Source organism: Embiotoca jacksoni, unplaced genomic scaffold (genome assembly GCF_022577435.1).
Source record: "Embiotoca jacksoni isolate LCO1_2020_lvr unplaced genomic scaffold, fEmbJac1.0.p SCAF_6, whole genome shotgun sequence".
Taxonomy (NCBI): Eukaryota; Metazoa; Chordata; class Actinopteri; family Embiotocidae; genus Embiotoca; species Embiotoca jacksoni.
The window spans coordinates 22,294,342-22,308,681 of record NW_027185414.1 but is presented as its reverse complement, the minus strand read 5'-3'; the positions used below and the strand labels follow the sequence as shown (position 1 = coordinate 22,308,681).

The 14,340-nt window shown below is 38.6% G+C and overlaps 2 protein-coding genes across 2 annotated transcripts; one reads left to right on the top strand and one right to left on the bottom strand.

The window, feature by feature from the left end:
• Nucleotides 1–657: 657 nt before the first annotated feature.
• On the top strand, nt 658–5,531 carry LOC138213082 (hyaluronan and proteoglycan link protein 3-like). The gene is made up of 6 exons (XM_069173933.1): nt 658–842; nt 1,484–1,661; nt 1,784–2,006; nt 2,114–2,259; nt 3,311–3,610; nt 4,575–5,531. The coding sequence occupies exons 2-6, from the start codon at nt 1,529–1,531 to the stop codon at nt 4,862–4,864; spliced, it is 1,092 nt and encodes a 363-aa protein (XP_069030034.1). The 5' UTR covers nt 658–842; nt 1,484–1,528; the 3' UTR covers nt 4,865–5,531.
• A 438-nt stretch (nt 5,532–5,969) lies between these two features.
• On the bottom strand, nt 5,970–9,205 carry LOC138213228 (uncharacterized). Its single transcript, XM_069174187.1, has 4 exons — nt 9,126–9,205; nt 8,315–8,492; nt 7,980–8,212; nt 5,970–6,717 (listed from the first exon to the last, which is right to left on the bottom strand). Exons 1-4 carry the CDS (start codon nt 9,147–9,149, stop codon nt 6,394–6,396), a joined length of 759 nt encoding a protein of 252 aa, XP_069030288.1. The 5' UTR covers nt 9,150–9,205; the 3' UTR covers nt 5,970–6,393.
• Nucleotides 9,206–14,340: the final 5,135 nt, after the last annotated feature.

Genomic DNA, 14,340 nt, shown 5'->3' with positions numbered 1-14,340 from the left:
TCTGCTTTCAGAGAGTTTATGAAGAATGCATAGGAGGTGTCTGCTGAAATTTCACTCCATAAACCGCTGCACAACAAGCCCATTTGTTATGGTTTGTCCTACTGTCGTGAAAATATTCATTAAGTGAGTCTTTGATTCCCAGTTGCAGGAAAATGACCAAAACAGCAGTCTGCTTTAAAACAGGTATTCACCCTGTACAAACTGTTTCATTTAAGGAATTTAAATTTGACACAAAAAATTATTAAAATCATTGTTATACTTCAGTTCATACTAACTAGGAGGCTTAACAGTCTATAGCCTACTGTATGGTGTCCTGGGAAATAAAACTCAATGGCCTGGAGGAATAGAAATACAGTGATGAGTTTGAGATTCAAATGAATAATAAAGCTTTTTTTCAATTATGTTTCTTCTTAAATATGTAATTTTGTTGGTAGTTTTACAGGTTTTTAAAAAAAAAAAAAAAAAAAAAAATTATTGTTAATTTGGGTCTACTAAAACAATAAATATCCTGTCTTCAAACACTGGTTTCAGAAAGACACACGGGGATGTCTCCAGTCCAACAGCTTTAGCTGCTCTCCCTCGGAAGAGCTCAGAGCAGCAGTGCCACCCTGCAACTCTTCAGGTGAAGGCAAGACGACTCTTTTATTAACTGCACCTGTGTTATCATCGACAAAGACTGGGAGGAGGCCGAACTCAGAGCTGATGCTTGATACATCAGTTGTTGTGCGTGCTCGTGGAGACACGGATTTATTTGGAGGGAGACTTTTCACATCTTTTCTTGAGCTCCTCAACATCAAAGCTTTTCCTTCCGAGCGGATTTAAACCAGGGAGGCTGTTGTTCGGTAAGTGAAGGAAATAGATAGGCTGTTAACAAAATGTCTGTACGTCAAATATGGTTTGTTCTCTTAAAAACACGACTCACCTTTTATTAAAATGAGCTTCTTGAAATCGCTCTCCGGTTTTAAGTGTGGGTTCAAACTTTACGTTTTTATTTTGTTTATTTGTTTATTCTCACCTATGCGGGTATAGGCTACGTTATGTCTCTAAACTGAGTCAATAACTGTCAAAGTTGTCGCATTTAGCAAATATGGACATTGACTCGGGATACAAAGTGAAAAGTGATGGCCTTATCGGTATGAAGGTATGCAATGTAGAAAAAAAAAAAAAAAAAAAAAACACCTGGAAAATTTAGCCAACTGCAAATGATTCAAATTTAACATCTTTTCAATCAGTGACTTAAAATTTCTTCTGCGGTGCCACAATGCAGAAATATTATTTTCCCCAGTTTATAAAGCGCGTCAAAGTATTCAGTAAGTGTCAGATTTACATTTTCCTATTGCGGAGAGTAAAGACTAACATGGTGCCATGCTGCCCTCTACCGGTACTGTCCTGTTACAACAAAACAGCAAGTTGTGTGTTCATTGAAAATATGAAAACTACTTCTGCTGTGCCTTTTAATGACTAATCAGATTTCTCTCTGCAGGCTTGAGACCATTAAGGATCAGGATTTGTTCTTACCGTCACAAAGATGATCTGTGGGCTCCAAACTGTGCTGTTGTTGGTCCCTCAGCTGGTCCTCTCATACTGGGTCTCGGCTGCCCCCACAACCCAAAACAACTTCTTGTACCGTGACATCCTCAAGGAAAATAGCAACAAAGAAAGTACGCACATTATCAGTGAAACTGGTGTTTACACCAGATCGAAACCTTATCTGTATTTTATCTATATTTCTCGCCCCATTCCTCAATGTAATGTTGTTGTTTTTTTTTTTAATTCCCTCCAGTTCATTTCAGTGGTGTGAAGCTCCATGTGGACTCCGCTCAGCCGTCGGTGTTTGCAGCTAGAGGCGGTAACGCCACCCTGCCATGCAGGTATTGGTACGAGCCTGCGCTGAGCTCACCGCGGGAGGTCCGGGTGAAGTGGGCCTGGTTCCCCGCCGGTGGGGGGCACGAGACAGACGTGCTGGTGGCTATTGGCTCTCGCAGTCGAAGTTTTAGAGCCTTCAGGTGGTCGAAATTAATAACCGATTCAACATTTTATGTTGTCCAGCTGTATGACCCCGTACGTCTTCTAGCTGTTAACCTCCAGTGTGTGCGTTTGTTGCGTGGGTCAGGGATCGCGTGCAGCTCAGACAGGACTTCCCGGGAGACGCTGCCCTCGTGATGACTGAGCTCCAGCTGGATGATACGGGCCGGTACCGGTGTGAGGTGGTGGACGGACTGGAGGACAAGAGCACAACGGTTCACCTGGAGTTACGAGGTACCGCTTCTATTCAGACACAATGACTTTCATTCACTGAAGCAAATATCGCCTATTTGTGGTTTCAACTAATAGGAGCGAGAAGGATCCTATCGGACGATACAGAAGCTGGTGTGAAGTAAACAGAATGTTTGGCAATAAGCAGCAGTCAAGAAACTCTTAAATTTAGTTCAACACAACTTAAACTTCAGCTTTGACAATGAGGACTTTACGAACCAGAGACACAGACTGGGAGTTAATATACTGACGGACTGATAACAGAGTGGCTGCAGCTGGAGCTGATTGGGGAGGAACAGGTGAGGTGGGCGTGGAGGGGGTGAAACAGGGAACACCGAGGCAAAGGGCAACTTTTAATTTCATCCCGAAGTTCTTTTTAGAAACAGACTGACAGATGTTTTAAGCTCAGTGCATTGAACATGAAAAGTCCACTGATAATAAAGCAATACATAAAAAAAAAAAAAATCGTCCCAACAAAATTTGTCTTGGTACTTGAATTGACTTTTAGACTGCATTATACATTTGACTTAATTTCAATTGAGTCAATTCTGTAATATCATATATCATTGTTATATCATGTTCTTTTTTTGGCTTACAGTTACAACATGAATTCAAATGAGATGAATCTCACGTCTTTTTGTAAAATAGAGATGTAATCATTTCTGGCAATATTTGCATCGTTATTGCTGGCAGTGTCGTAATCGCAGCAGCAGAAGCTGTTTATGAAAAGATTTGAAAAGGATTATATCTTTTAGTGGTGCCAGTGTTCGTTGTAATTGTTGGCATTTTTCACAGACAGAAGCACAGGTGTTACTAATGACATTAACAACACATCTGTTTTGTTTGATGCCTGTTTTAGTTCATAGTAACAGCAGGAGAATGCAGAAGTACTCCCAAGGAATAACATTTGTAGTAATGATAGCAGTGAAAGTGATAATACTAGCAGTGAACATGTTACTGTCTCTTGTCATGCTGAGAATCAAAACCACTCTACAGAGAGTTATACTTTAAAGCCCACAGCAGACGTAGTGGTTTGATTAATTCCTCCTCCCAGGTGTGGTGTTTCCCTACCAACACCCTCGGGGTCGGTACCATCTGAGCTTCCTGGGGGCCCAGAAGGCCTGTGAGGAGCAGGACTCCATGCTGGCCACTTTCACACAGCTCTTCCAGTCCTGGAGAGAGGGGCTGAACTGGTGCAATGCAGGCTGGCTGGCTGACGGGACGGTCCAGTACCCCATCACCCGGCCCAGACAGCCCTGCGGGGGGCACCGCCTCGCCCCGGGCGTCCGCAGCTACGGCAGACGGCACATGCACCTCCATCGCTATGATGTCTTCTGCTTCTCTTCACTCCGAGGTGAGGTGATCTGTTGGAAAGGTGATGTCGCAGGTCCAAAAATTCTTCTTTTTAAACAACAGACCGTTGAACATGTTCCAGCATGAAAAGCACATGAGTTAGTACCAACATCAACACTGGCTCTGTTCAAGTCTCTCAGTAAAAGCTCAGTGAGGCAGTCAGCCAGCATTCACAGTAGCATGAAACCAAGACAGCAATTCAGAATTATTTACATTGTGTTTTTCATATTGTGACATATCAAAACGTCCTCTGTGAAAAAGTGTGAGACCCTCCCTTTGGTCAAATAATTTAATTCTCAAGTATTACCTCAGTGATTTAAAACTGTCTTTGCCCTGAAGCATGTTTGTTTTTAGTTTTTTTTTAGCTCTCTTCCTCTATCATCTCTATTAAAAGGCTCCGTCACTACAACTAAATGTGTGCGGCTGCCCGTATGGAGCATCATTAAATCTGCATGACCTTAACTCGACAGTAAACAATATACAGTATGTTAATTAGCCATTATTAGTTTCAAGACATCTAATGCAAAGAAATTTACAGTATAATTGCTCAGATATGATCCAGTGTTTTTCTTGTAATTTTTGTCTGAACACTCTGATTTAAATCTTCAGTTCACTCGTAGAAAACACCAAAGATTAGTTGTTGTTGTTTTTCCCCCCCCCAGAGTTTGCCCCCAGTTGTCAGGATCTTCCCACCTCATGATCTAAAAACAGACACTATATAAATATATCTAATAACAGAGTAATTTAGTTATTGCATTGATTTGCTTACATATTATCTCTTTGTGAGCATTTCAGAGGTGAGAATTCTACAATTAAAAGTAAATCAATGTTTACATTTTTCTTGGGACAAACTCCAGTTAGAGGTCTTTTTAAACGTTGGCTGTCTGAAGCAGAACCATTTTTATAAACCCGACTGGTCCTACAGAAAGCTCTGTATTGTCACAATAAATATGTTTGTTTCAAAGGGAAAGTCTTCTATCTTCAACCCTCTCACAAGATGAACCGGACTGAGGCTGAGCAGACGTGTCAGGAGGACGGAGCACAGATCGCCAAAGTTGGACAGCTCTACGCTGCCTGGAAGTTCGCAGGGTTGGACCACTGTGATGCCGGCTGGATGGCTGACGGCAGCGTTCGGTATGCCGTCACCAGGCCACGCAGGAACTGTGGTCCATCTGAGCCGGGGGTGCGCAGCTTCGGCTTCCCGCCACCCCAGCACAAGTATGGAGTCTACTGCTACAAGTTAGACCATGAATGAATGTAGAAATCACCCCTCTTCTGTTGGGTCAGAAATGTAAAGCTGACCATGATTGTCTTTATTATGAGCACGTTGCTTTATTAACAATGTGTAAACCAGAACCCAACCCGTGACCTCCAGCAGAGTCACACAAAAATCAATAGGGCGTCACGGGACGATTAACGGAAGAGGAAATCAAATAAGAACTATTTAAGCTACACTAAACTTATATTTATTTTTTTCAGATACTCTTGTAATACTTTGTAATCCGTGTTCGTAGCGTAAAAATGGTTTTACTTTTTAAAGATTTTAAAATTTGGAAAGGCATTTTTACCTGAATAGAGAGACAGTGCAACTCTAAAAAGAAACATGGGAAGAGAGAGATATGACTGAAACACAGTTCCCTGCCTGTCAATCACAACAAAGACGTTGCCATTCTACTATTTTGTCTACATGTCACTGTATTCTATATTGGTATATTTTCTCTGGGGTTTCCTCTCTTGGGAACGAGAGCCAAACATTTACTTTACTGTGATGTTCTCTCACCGTTTGTGGTGTAAACTACTGAAAATGGTATTTACAAACTAATACTTGATAGAGACCTTGAAATGCAACTTAAACGCTCAGTATGTTATTGAAACTATGGCTTATTTTTGTCTAATAAATGCCTTTCCTAACCATTAAACACAAGTGGACACAAGACCTTCATCTCTTTCTTTCTGCTCATATCATCAGCCCACTAATAGACGACCAGTGTTGGGGGCAACAATTTACTTGTATAGGAGTTACAAAATAAATATAATTGGTTATGTGACAGTTACTGAGCAAAAAAAAAATTTGAAAATTAAAAATGTAGGTAATTACAAAGGGGTTACATCTGAATTTTTTTTTTTGGATTAAAAAGCTTATGTAGAATCTATAATATTCACTCTGTTATTTTGCATCTTTTTTCCTTTTGTTTACGTCCAGACAGGCTCAAATCGTTTGGCAGTAAGCGCTCTAATTCTGAGCTTTGTTAGTTAGGCAACTTTAACATACTATCTGGCCTGAAAATGAAAAAATAAAATAATGTTCAACCTAAAAAATACATCACATAGTTTGAAGTCAGACAATTTAGGTGCTTTATTTGAATGAAAAACATTTTATAATACATTCACATTTGACAAGCAGCTGATTGATTTGCCTGATTAAAACTGGCCCAAATCACTGTGTCTGTCTGATGCAGGATTACCAATCTTCACTGCACAAACCTTTGGTTAATCTTTATTAACCATACAGTGTAACTTTCAAAATGTGTCAAAAGCATAGGTCTATAATGTGTCAGTTACTTTGAGAAACGTATTTCTTCAAAAAGCAGCATTGGCACCTGTAACAGCTGTAAAACAGGACAAGCGTTTTCATTTACACCTCAGAAGAAAATAATGAATTCTTTCTGGGGTTGGTAGTGAAGTACTGAAACGTTTCCTCTCCTAATAAATTTAAAAAAAAAAAAAACGAAAAAAAAAAACCAGTAAACAACAAACTAACTTTTGTGCATATAAATCCTGTCTCTACTCAAATTCAGCTTCGAGGAGGACCCTCTCGATTTTCATCCTCACATCTGCCTTTTTCTGAGGGGACAACTTTTTAAACATCGTCACAAGGCTCATGAAGTAGTATTCATCACAGTCCTGCGGTTTATCAATAACTGTCTGCACACTTTGGTCACGTTTGGAAGCTTCTAGCTTTGTACTCCTCTTCATCTTCCTCACAATGTCACATTCTTTTGAGTTGGGGGAAAAGAGAATCAGAGACTGGCTGCTGTCTGCCGCCTGGCTGATTTGGTCCTGAGAATCTGGGATGATGGTTTTTATGTCATTGTCCTCGTTGCTCTGCTGTGAGGACAAGATACACTTTTTAAAACAACAAATTAAATTCTGTAGGGTTCAGTAACACGACTGATTACGTAACAAGGCCAAGTGTCTTTGCTTTTCAGCTGTAGGACGCTCAATTTGTGACAATAACATTAATCTGGGGAAACTATTGCACTTGGGTCCTGGACTACAAAGCAGGTTCAACATAACAGGATATATTTCCATGAACTGGCTTAACTAAGCCAAACAAACGTGATCACGCTAAGTGGTCACACGAAGGTGGTTGTTAACTCTGTGAGTCAATACAGAAGTTGTCAATCAAGCTATGTGGGTTCCCACAAAAGGGGCGGGGTTTGCAGCATATGATCAATCACAAACATGGACAAGCGTACTGGCAGCCGAGCGTCATATTTTATTTTACAAACAAAGAGCAAACTATAATATTCTACAAATATAAAGAAATTAAACATAATCCAGGCTGAAAGTAACACAGCTGCAGCTGCCAATTGCAGGAAAGACAGCTGGCTAAAAAATAATAACTATGTGAATGTGCGAGTTAAAAGTTATAATATCACTGCCCCATCATCAGCGCATGAGTGCATCTGACTATTTTGTTGCTTAGATGTGTTCTTCTGAATGAAATCTGAATTATTGCCAAATAAGTATTTGGAGTTGTTCGATGTGCAAAATAAGATTACTGATTTTAATGAGATGTGTAGAAAGGTTTTAGCTTCATTCTTTCAGTTGCAGCACCAATGTAGTCAAACACACTGGGAGCAAATAAACAATGCGTAGATTAACATGATTCAGAGCCGTAGGGCGGCTTTCTTCCGTACCTTATAAAACGAGTAAAAATCTTCAAATCAGTCTCTGTTGCAGGATGATATTGGTATGCATGCAAAGCAAGAAAATATTTATATCCTCAAAAGATACTGCAGTTGTAGCAAATTTTAAGTCGTAATCACAAGATGTAAATAATAAAATGTGAACTGCAAAAGTTAAAAAAGGCGTAAGGAGCACTCTCGGTGTTACGCAGTAATTAAAATACATAAAAAGAGGTTTAAAAGATATGTTTGAGTAATAATTAGGTTTTTTTTTAAAGCTCCATTTGTTCCCTGATTAAACGAGCAGCTTAAGTCACATCTTCCTTTGCTCCACCTTTCGTAAGACAAATCCCTATAGACCTAGCAACATTTTTTGTGTGTGTAACAAACATGTTTGTTAAACAATGCACATCTGAAGTTACCAACAGGCTGTGCCTCGTCACATTATCACACCCTTACTGTGTTAGATGCAGTAGTGTCCATCTCTGCAGGCCTCAGTCCGTCGGCTCGGACTCTTTCAGTCGTACCTGCCTGTAGTTTGGATAATTTTTTGGCCCTCCTTTCTTTGGCCTGCCGGCAGAATGGCAGATGGTTGGTGAAATCTCTTTTCCTTATCAGTGTGGCTGTGCAGTACAAACAGTGGAAATGTGGCTGTGGTCTGCACTCCAATCCGCATCTGTGGATTGTGTAATCTGAAATAAGAACAACACATGTAATCCTGAATAAATTAGACATGAATCATTTTTGAAGAAACTGTCAGTTTCAAAATAGAAAAAAAATAAACAAAACTCTACCTCCAATGTAAAAGGCTTTCTTTAGATGTATGGTCAAATGAAACTTAACTCTGCAGGGCTTTGTGGGTTTGAAAAATGTTGGCGAACAAAATGGACAATGAAATTTGGATGGAGAACAGCAGCTGTTGCATTTTATTGGCGGAGGAAGGGAAAATCCCTTCCGGATGGAGGGATGAATCTGGAAAAGAAAATAGAGATTAGTAACAAAACAACTTCAGACACATAAACGATGGCATCCGTTAACTGGTCCAGCTGTCAGCTCTAAAGTTAAGTGTAAAAAGGTATTTTATGTAAAATTGGTGACTTTCTGGAAACAGCAATATGATGTTTTTTTTGTTGTTGTTGTGTGAATCAGTTTGATTTGAGATTAATTCTGACTTCCGTAGGAGGATTTCAGCCTTTTTATTCTGACAAACAGCTCGTTTATTTTGCATCTCTCATTCACAAGTTTTGATTATGTTCAAAAGGGAAAGTTAAGGGAAACCTGAGTTACAGATCAGAGCGATTGATTTCCTCTCGTTTGCACCTCTTAATGCTGTAAAAGCATCTCAGACATTTAAAAGACAGAGTCTTAACTCTGTCTGGAAGCCACATCTAAATGTATAAACATTTATTTATATCTTTGAAGATGCAAAAATATTACTCGACGAGATTTGCTGATTTAAATTCCTGCTCATGCAGAATGCAACTTCTCGTTTTTAATCTACTACGTGACTGAGGATGACATAAAGTCACGTGCAAACTCTGTTAAGATTGGAAAGAGTCAGCAAAGAGTTAGTAATGACAGTCCGGCATTCATAAATGTGCTTACTTTAAAGTTTCCGTCGCTGTCCATCTTTCTTGATGAACGTCCACGAAGATCTTCGTCGTTTGTACTTCCTCGTTTGTACCTCCTCTTCTTCGTTTAGTTTTTTTTTTGGGCGGTTGCCAGTCAGCTTCCAGACGCATTACCGCCACCGGTAGACACGTGCAAAAACACGTGGTCACCTGACTACCCGATCTGTTCGTAGCGTGTTTGCGTTACTTTTCGTTACTTTTCGTTACTCGTACCAATGTTTTGTTACTTTGTTGCTACGTTACTTTAAGTAAGTACTTTAAGTAGTAATAGATGTTTTCTCAGCAAACAGATAAAATCAGATAGAAAACAGTTTGTCCTCCATTTTCCAAGGGATTAGTGTGTCACAGAAATATATTTACACAACTGCAACATTAATGAAACAATAAAAGGGTCAAATCAGGTACAAACATTGTTTTTCCAAATTAAGAGCACAGGATGTAAAGGAACACAGGAAGTCAGTTAAAATCCTTCCTGTAATGCTGCAGGTAGATTTTCAGGTGGATTATGGGTTATCGATGAAGTCAGCACCAGAAGTCACAGTTCAAACTAAAGTGTATAAAACCAGGAGTGTGATGAGCTCTGTGAAAATATAAAACGTGATAGTCAGCTTTAAAACACACCTGCACAGGTAACACAAGGAAACGTCCGAGCTTCATTTTTTTTTTTTTTAAATGCAGGAACTTCTGCGCGCTGCCGTCACGTTACTTTGCGTTACTCGTTACCTTTCGTCACTTTGCGTTACTCATTACTTTTCATTACTTTGCGTTACTTGTTACTTTTCGTTACTTTTCATTATCTGTTACTTTTCGTTACTCGTTACTTTTCAATACTTTTCGTTACTTTTCGTTACTTTATAACAGCCCCTCCCTGAAGACCCCTGTGGGGCAATATTCGCTCATAGTCATAGCGCCCCCTGTTGGCCACTGGAAATGACACTTTTCATACTTTCACCTTCTACGTGGAGCTGGTTGATCACATGAACGTAAAGTCGGGTCACAATAACCTAAACATGCAGTTGATGATATATTGAGACTTTCGTTGGACTTTGTCAATGGATGTCGCCGTGACGCAGGAAGTTGATGTTTAAGGTCAAAGGATGCTTGAAACCTCACGCTTGGTGATAATATTTTGGCAGTTATTCTGTAAAAGAGTTGTGAGAGTAAAGCTCTTCATAAAGGGTTTTCACAAAGGTTTTCAAAGAATCAGGTCTGGTTGATTTGTTGTATTGTGTATAATTCAGAGATCGTTTATGTAGAATGAGTACAGGTGGTTGTAAAAGGAAACATTATCTATCTTCTGGTACAATTTCACTTTAGTTTAGCATGGATTGATTGATTGGATGTTTGATCATTTTCTTTTTTTGTGCTGCAGCAGATACACCAATTTGGTTTCTGTATTTAAAACTATTACCATTTTGGATGATGTTAGATGTTTATTTCTTTGCTTTGAAGTATTTTCCAGTTCCTGTTGCTGTCTGATGATTTTTCCTCATGTGACTGTTTTTGTCTTTGTCACCACGATGACTTATGAAGTTCCTGGAAATTCTTTTGTCTCCAGAAAGGATGACCAATTGTTTTCTTTTGTTTTCAAATCAGAGTGTAAAAATGTGATGATGTATTAAAACGCCCTCTACAAAGCAGCGGAAGATTGTATGAAAACTTGGGTCGGGGGAAGAAGCAGAAATATAATTCAGACAAAAAATTTCAAATTCTCCAACGATCTCTAAGTCCATCCATATATTGTTAGACTGCTTTGCAGCTCCTTCAAACTATAAGACAAATTTAAAGAGCTCATTTGAGAGACGAATAACCTGAAGTCTCCAGCAATAATTATTTATTACAATGGAAACATCTCTTACTTTATGTTCCTAGCAATATTTGGTTAAATTGTTTAAATTAGAAATGTTGCAGCTCTGAACTTGTTCAATGTGTTTCCTGCAAGAAGCTTATCACCCTTTTTTAATTTGTTGATTTGATTCTTTAAGCATGATTTCAGATCCTTTGCAACCTTGTTTGCTTGTGTCTTAAATCTGTTTTGGGTAAAACAAATATATATGCGTAACTGGACTGTATTTGACATATAAAATGTAACGATGGAAGAAAGGGACAAAAGTCTGAAGAGATAAAGAGAGATTGTGTGTTTGTTTGTGTACATGAGGTTCACGCGAGTCCAACCGTGTCCAAGTATTTTAAGGTCATTCCTTTTAAATGTTATTTTCTGTCACATGCGCAAGACATGTGACAGAAAACAACATTTCTCAGTTCAATTGTCACAACCAGAGACAAAAAAAAAGCTTCAAAGATTTGACTTTTTTTTTTTTAATTCCTCTACTTTTACCATCAAACCACATCTTAAACTCATCTGTTTACATCGTCAAGTCTCAACCCCACTCTCTTTAAAATGGATGAAGCACGGGGCAATGAAAGTAACACCCCAACTTTGCTGCACGAAGTTAAAAGACAGAACATAAACCAAAAGGAAAATTAAGAATATGAAAAAATATTTTAAAACTGTGAACATTCATCAGCTATCTTGATTCTGAGATGCTGTGTAGATCTTGGTGAAAATACTTAGTATATAAGCTGAACAAATCTCTGGGTAAGTTTGTGAAAGCATCGAATGTTGAAGGTGTAATAAATGCAATAACATGCTATTTTTGTTTGCACTAATAAGTGTTCAGAATTACTATGTCATTGCAATCATTCAGCTTTTTTGGACAGTAAAACATTTTTGACTCATTATCAAAAGAAAAATGTGTCAACATCCGATAACAATTTGTGTTTGTATTGAGACATGACAGCAATGACATTATGTTTTTTTTTTCTTTTTGTCATGCAGAAACTGATCGTCTTTTGTTTGGAACGGAGCCCTGACATGAAGCATATAACAGGATCAAAACCTCTCCAGCAGATGGCAGTCAGATGTTTGGACGCTTTCAGTCCACAATTAAAGAACACAATGTGCAATATCAATCAAACTGCTTCAACTCTCACTTACCTTACAATCTTTACTAAGTGAACAGTTATGTAATGTTCTTTACGCCTTGATTTAACATGATGCATGACGGCCAGACTGGATTGTGCAGAAAATCTGTCATTTATGGAAACACAATCAGATTAAACATGAAGAATGCAGGGTGACACCAATGTGACATCCAAGACTTTAGATGAAACGGGGGAAACAGGATCTCTCAGGTTTGTGAGGCATTCGATATGTGGGACAGAGTAATGTTTGCTCTGTTGCTGAATCAGCGTCTCACATCTTGTCAAGATTTTCATGGCAGGATACACGGTGACAAAGTCTTTCACCTGCAAAACCTCTCACGGCTGACTGCTCGCTGCACTTCGGTTCTCGGAATCGCAGTCTTGTGTAAGTCACGTTAAAGTACAGACTGTCCAAATAGCAGCATTAGCAGTAAGGAAGTTTCATGTTAACACGTCGATATTATGCAACTATATTATTAAATAATGTCTGGTGGTGTCTTTCTAAAGGAAGGAGACTCATGCTCTGACCGCCACACCCATGTCTGAAAGAGTATTCACGTGACTGGATGTACTTGTATGGATATTTATTAGACACTTAATACATACTATTTAAGTAGCTTTAAGGTTATTAACTTCCTGGTTCTCTTTATTAAATTCAAGTTTTTACATTGAAGGAAATCAAATACAAGTATTAATGTAGGGCCTCTTCCTCTTTTGATTACTGACTTTCATTTCTGTATGCGAGCACAACTTTCTCTGTCAGGAACGCACACACTGTATTCCTTTATGAACAAGTCATCAAATAGAAATGTTCGAAATGAGTTGTGGATGGTTTTATACAAATTTCACCAACATTCAGTCTCACATATTTGTTATTTTTGGAAACATTGGAAGCTGCACAAGAATTGGACCCTTTTTTTCTGTGGGTTTTCACAGTTATTGAGTGCAGGGATTAAGTTTGTGGTGACCAAGCAGTTGTTTCAGGCTGAAGGCAAAGGTTGAAGCAAACTGCCAGCTTCGCTCACGTAGATCATCAGGTTACAGATAAACCAAAAACACAGGTGGCAGGCTAAAAGGCAAAAATTCTGGAAAAAAAAAAATCCTACGAGAGGAGAGTAATAAACTGGAAAGCAATGCACTTACAATGTAAAACAAAGACTTGCAACCATCTAAGTATTGAAAGGGTATGAAGCAGAGCTGTGTCCACAGAGGGCTGATGAGATAATGAGACACAGGTGAACACAAAAACTGGCAGGAAAAAACAGACACAAGAGATCAGTGATTTCAAAATAGTATAGGAAGCACAATAAACTGAAAGGCAGAGAACAGTGACATGCCGTTTGTTAGTCAAGTTATAACTGCAAAAAATAAAAAAGCACAGATAGTGTAATTTACAGCTCTATAGAAATGTGTATAAATGTCTCCATTGAGAAACAAAATAAAAGCTTGTAATAAAATCAAAAAGGCTGCCAAACATTCATAATAAATGTTTGGGGTTTGTTCACTTCAGAGCAGTATTCAATACTTTTGCTCCATCTTGCATGATAAATGATGTTCAGAGTGTTGTTGTTTTTTTCCCCGAAAAACACAAGTATTGTGGTGACTCAATGTGTTTACTCTGACAGCCACAGATACCAGTTTACCTTCAGACTGATCTTGATATAAAGTTATTGATAACACTATCCAGGAATCTGTAAGTAAAGTAATCATAACTCAATATTAGCTGCAATTAATAACACTGGCGGAATCCATTCAGATGCAAAATGAGCACTTTTACTTTTAATGCTTGATGAACAGTTTGATAGTTATATATCCATACTTAGAAATATAGATGTATCCAAACATTTTAAGGCTTAACATATTGTGGTATAAAGTATACTTTTACCAAAGTACCTTTACTTCTTTCACCACTGATTACAGCATGCAATGCATCAATGCATCAAGACATCAATGCATCAAGGCATCAATGCATCCTGATGTATCTGATATAAGAGTTGATTGTATATAGTACAACAACTGAATACCACAACATTAAAGTAGTCCTTTTGGCTAAAACTACTTCGGCACGTCCAAACTTTGTCAAGTCACTATTGTTTTTTCAGTCAAATCGGAAGGGATTATATTCTGTGACTTTCTGTGGCGCTATGTGCACAAAGCAGCCAGTGCATGCGCACAATTATCCAATCAAGAGCATTAACAAAAAT

Coding starts and splice junctions, on each gene's coding strand:
- LOC138213082 (XM_069173933.1), top strand. CDS start 1,529: ATGATCTGTGGGCTCCAAACTGTGCTGTTGTTGGTCCCTCAGCTGGTC. Junction 1,662..1,783: donor GGAAAATAGCAACAAAGAAA/GTACGCACATTA, acceptor AATTCCCTCCAG/TTCATTTCAGTGGTGTGAAG. Junction 2,007..2,113: donor CGAAGTTTTAGAGCCTTCAG/GTGGTCGAAATT, acceptor TGCGTGGGTCAG/GGATCGCGTGCAGCTCAGAC.
- LOC138213228 (XM_069174187.1), bottom strand. CDS start 9,149: ATGGACAGCGACGGAAACTTTAAA. Junction 8,213..8,314: donor GAAAGCCTTTTACATTGGAG/GTAGAGTTTTGT, acceptor TTCTTATTTCAG/ATTACACAATCCACAGATGC. Junction 6,718..7,979: donor ACACTACTGCATCTAACACA/GTAAGGGTGTGA, acceptor TTGTCCTCACAG/CAGAGCAACGAGGACAATGA.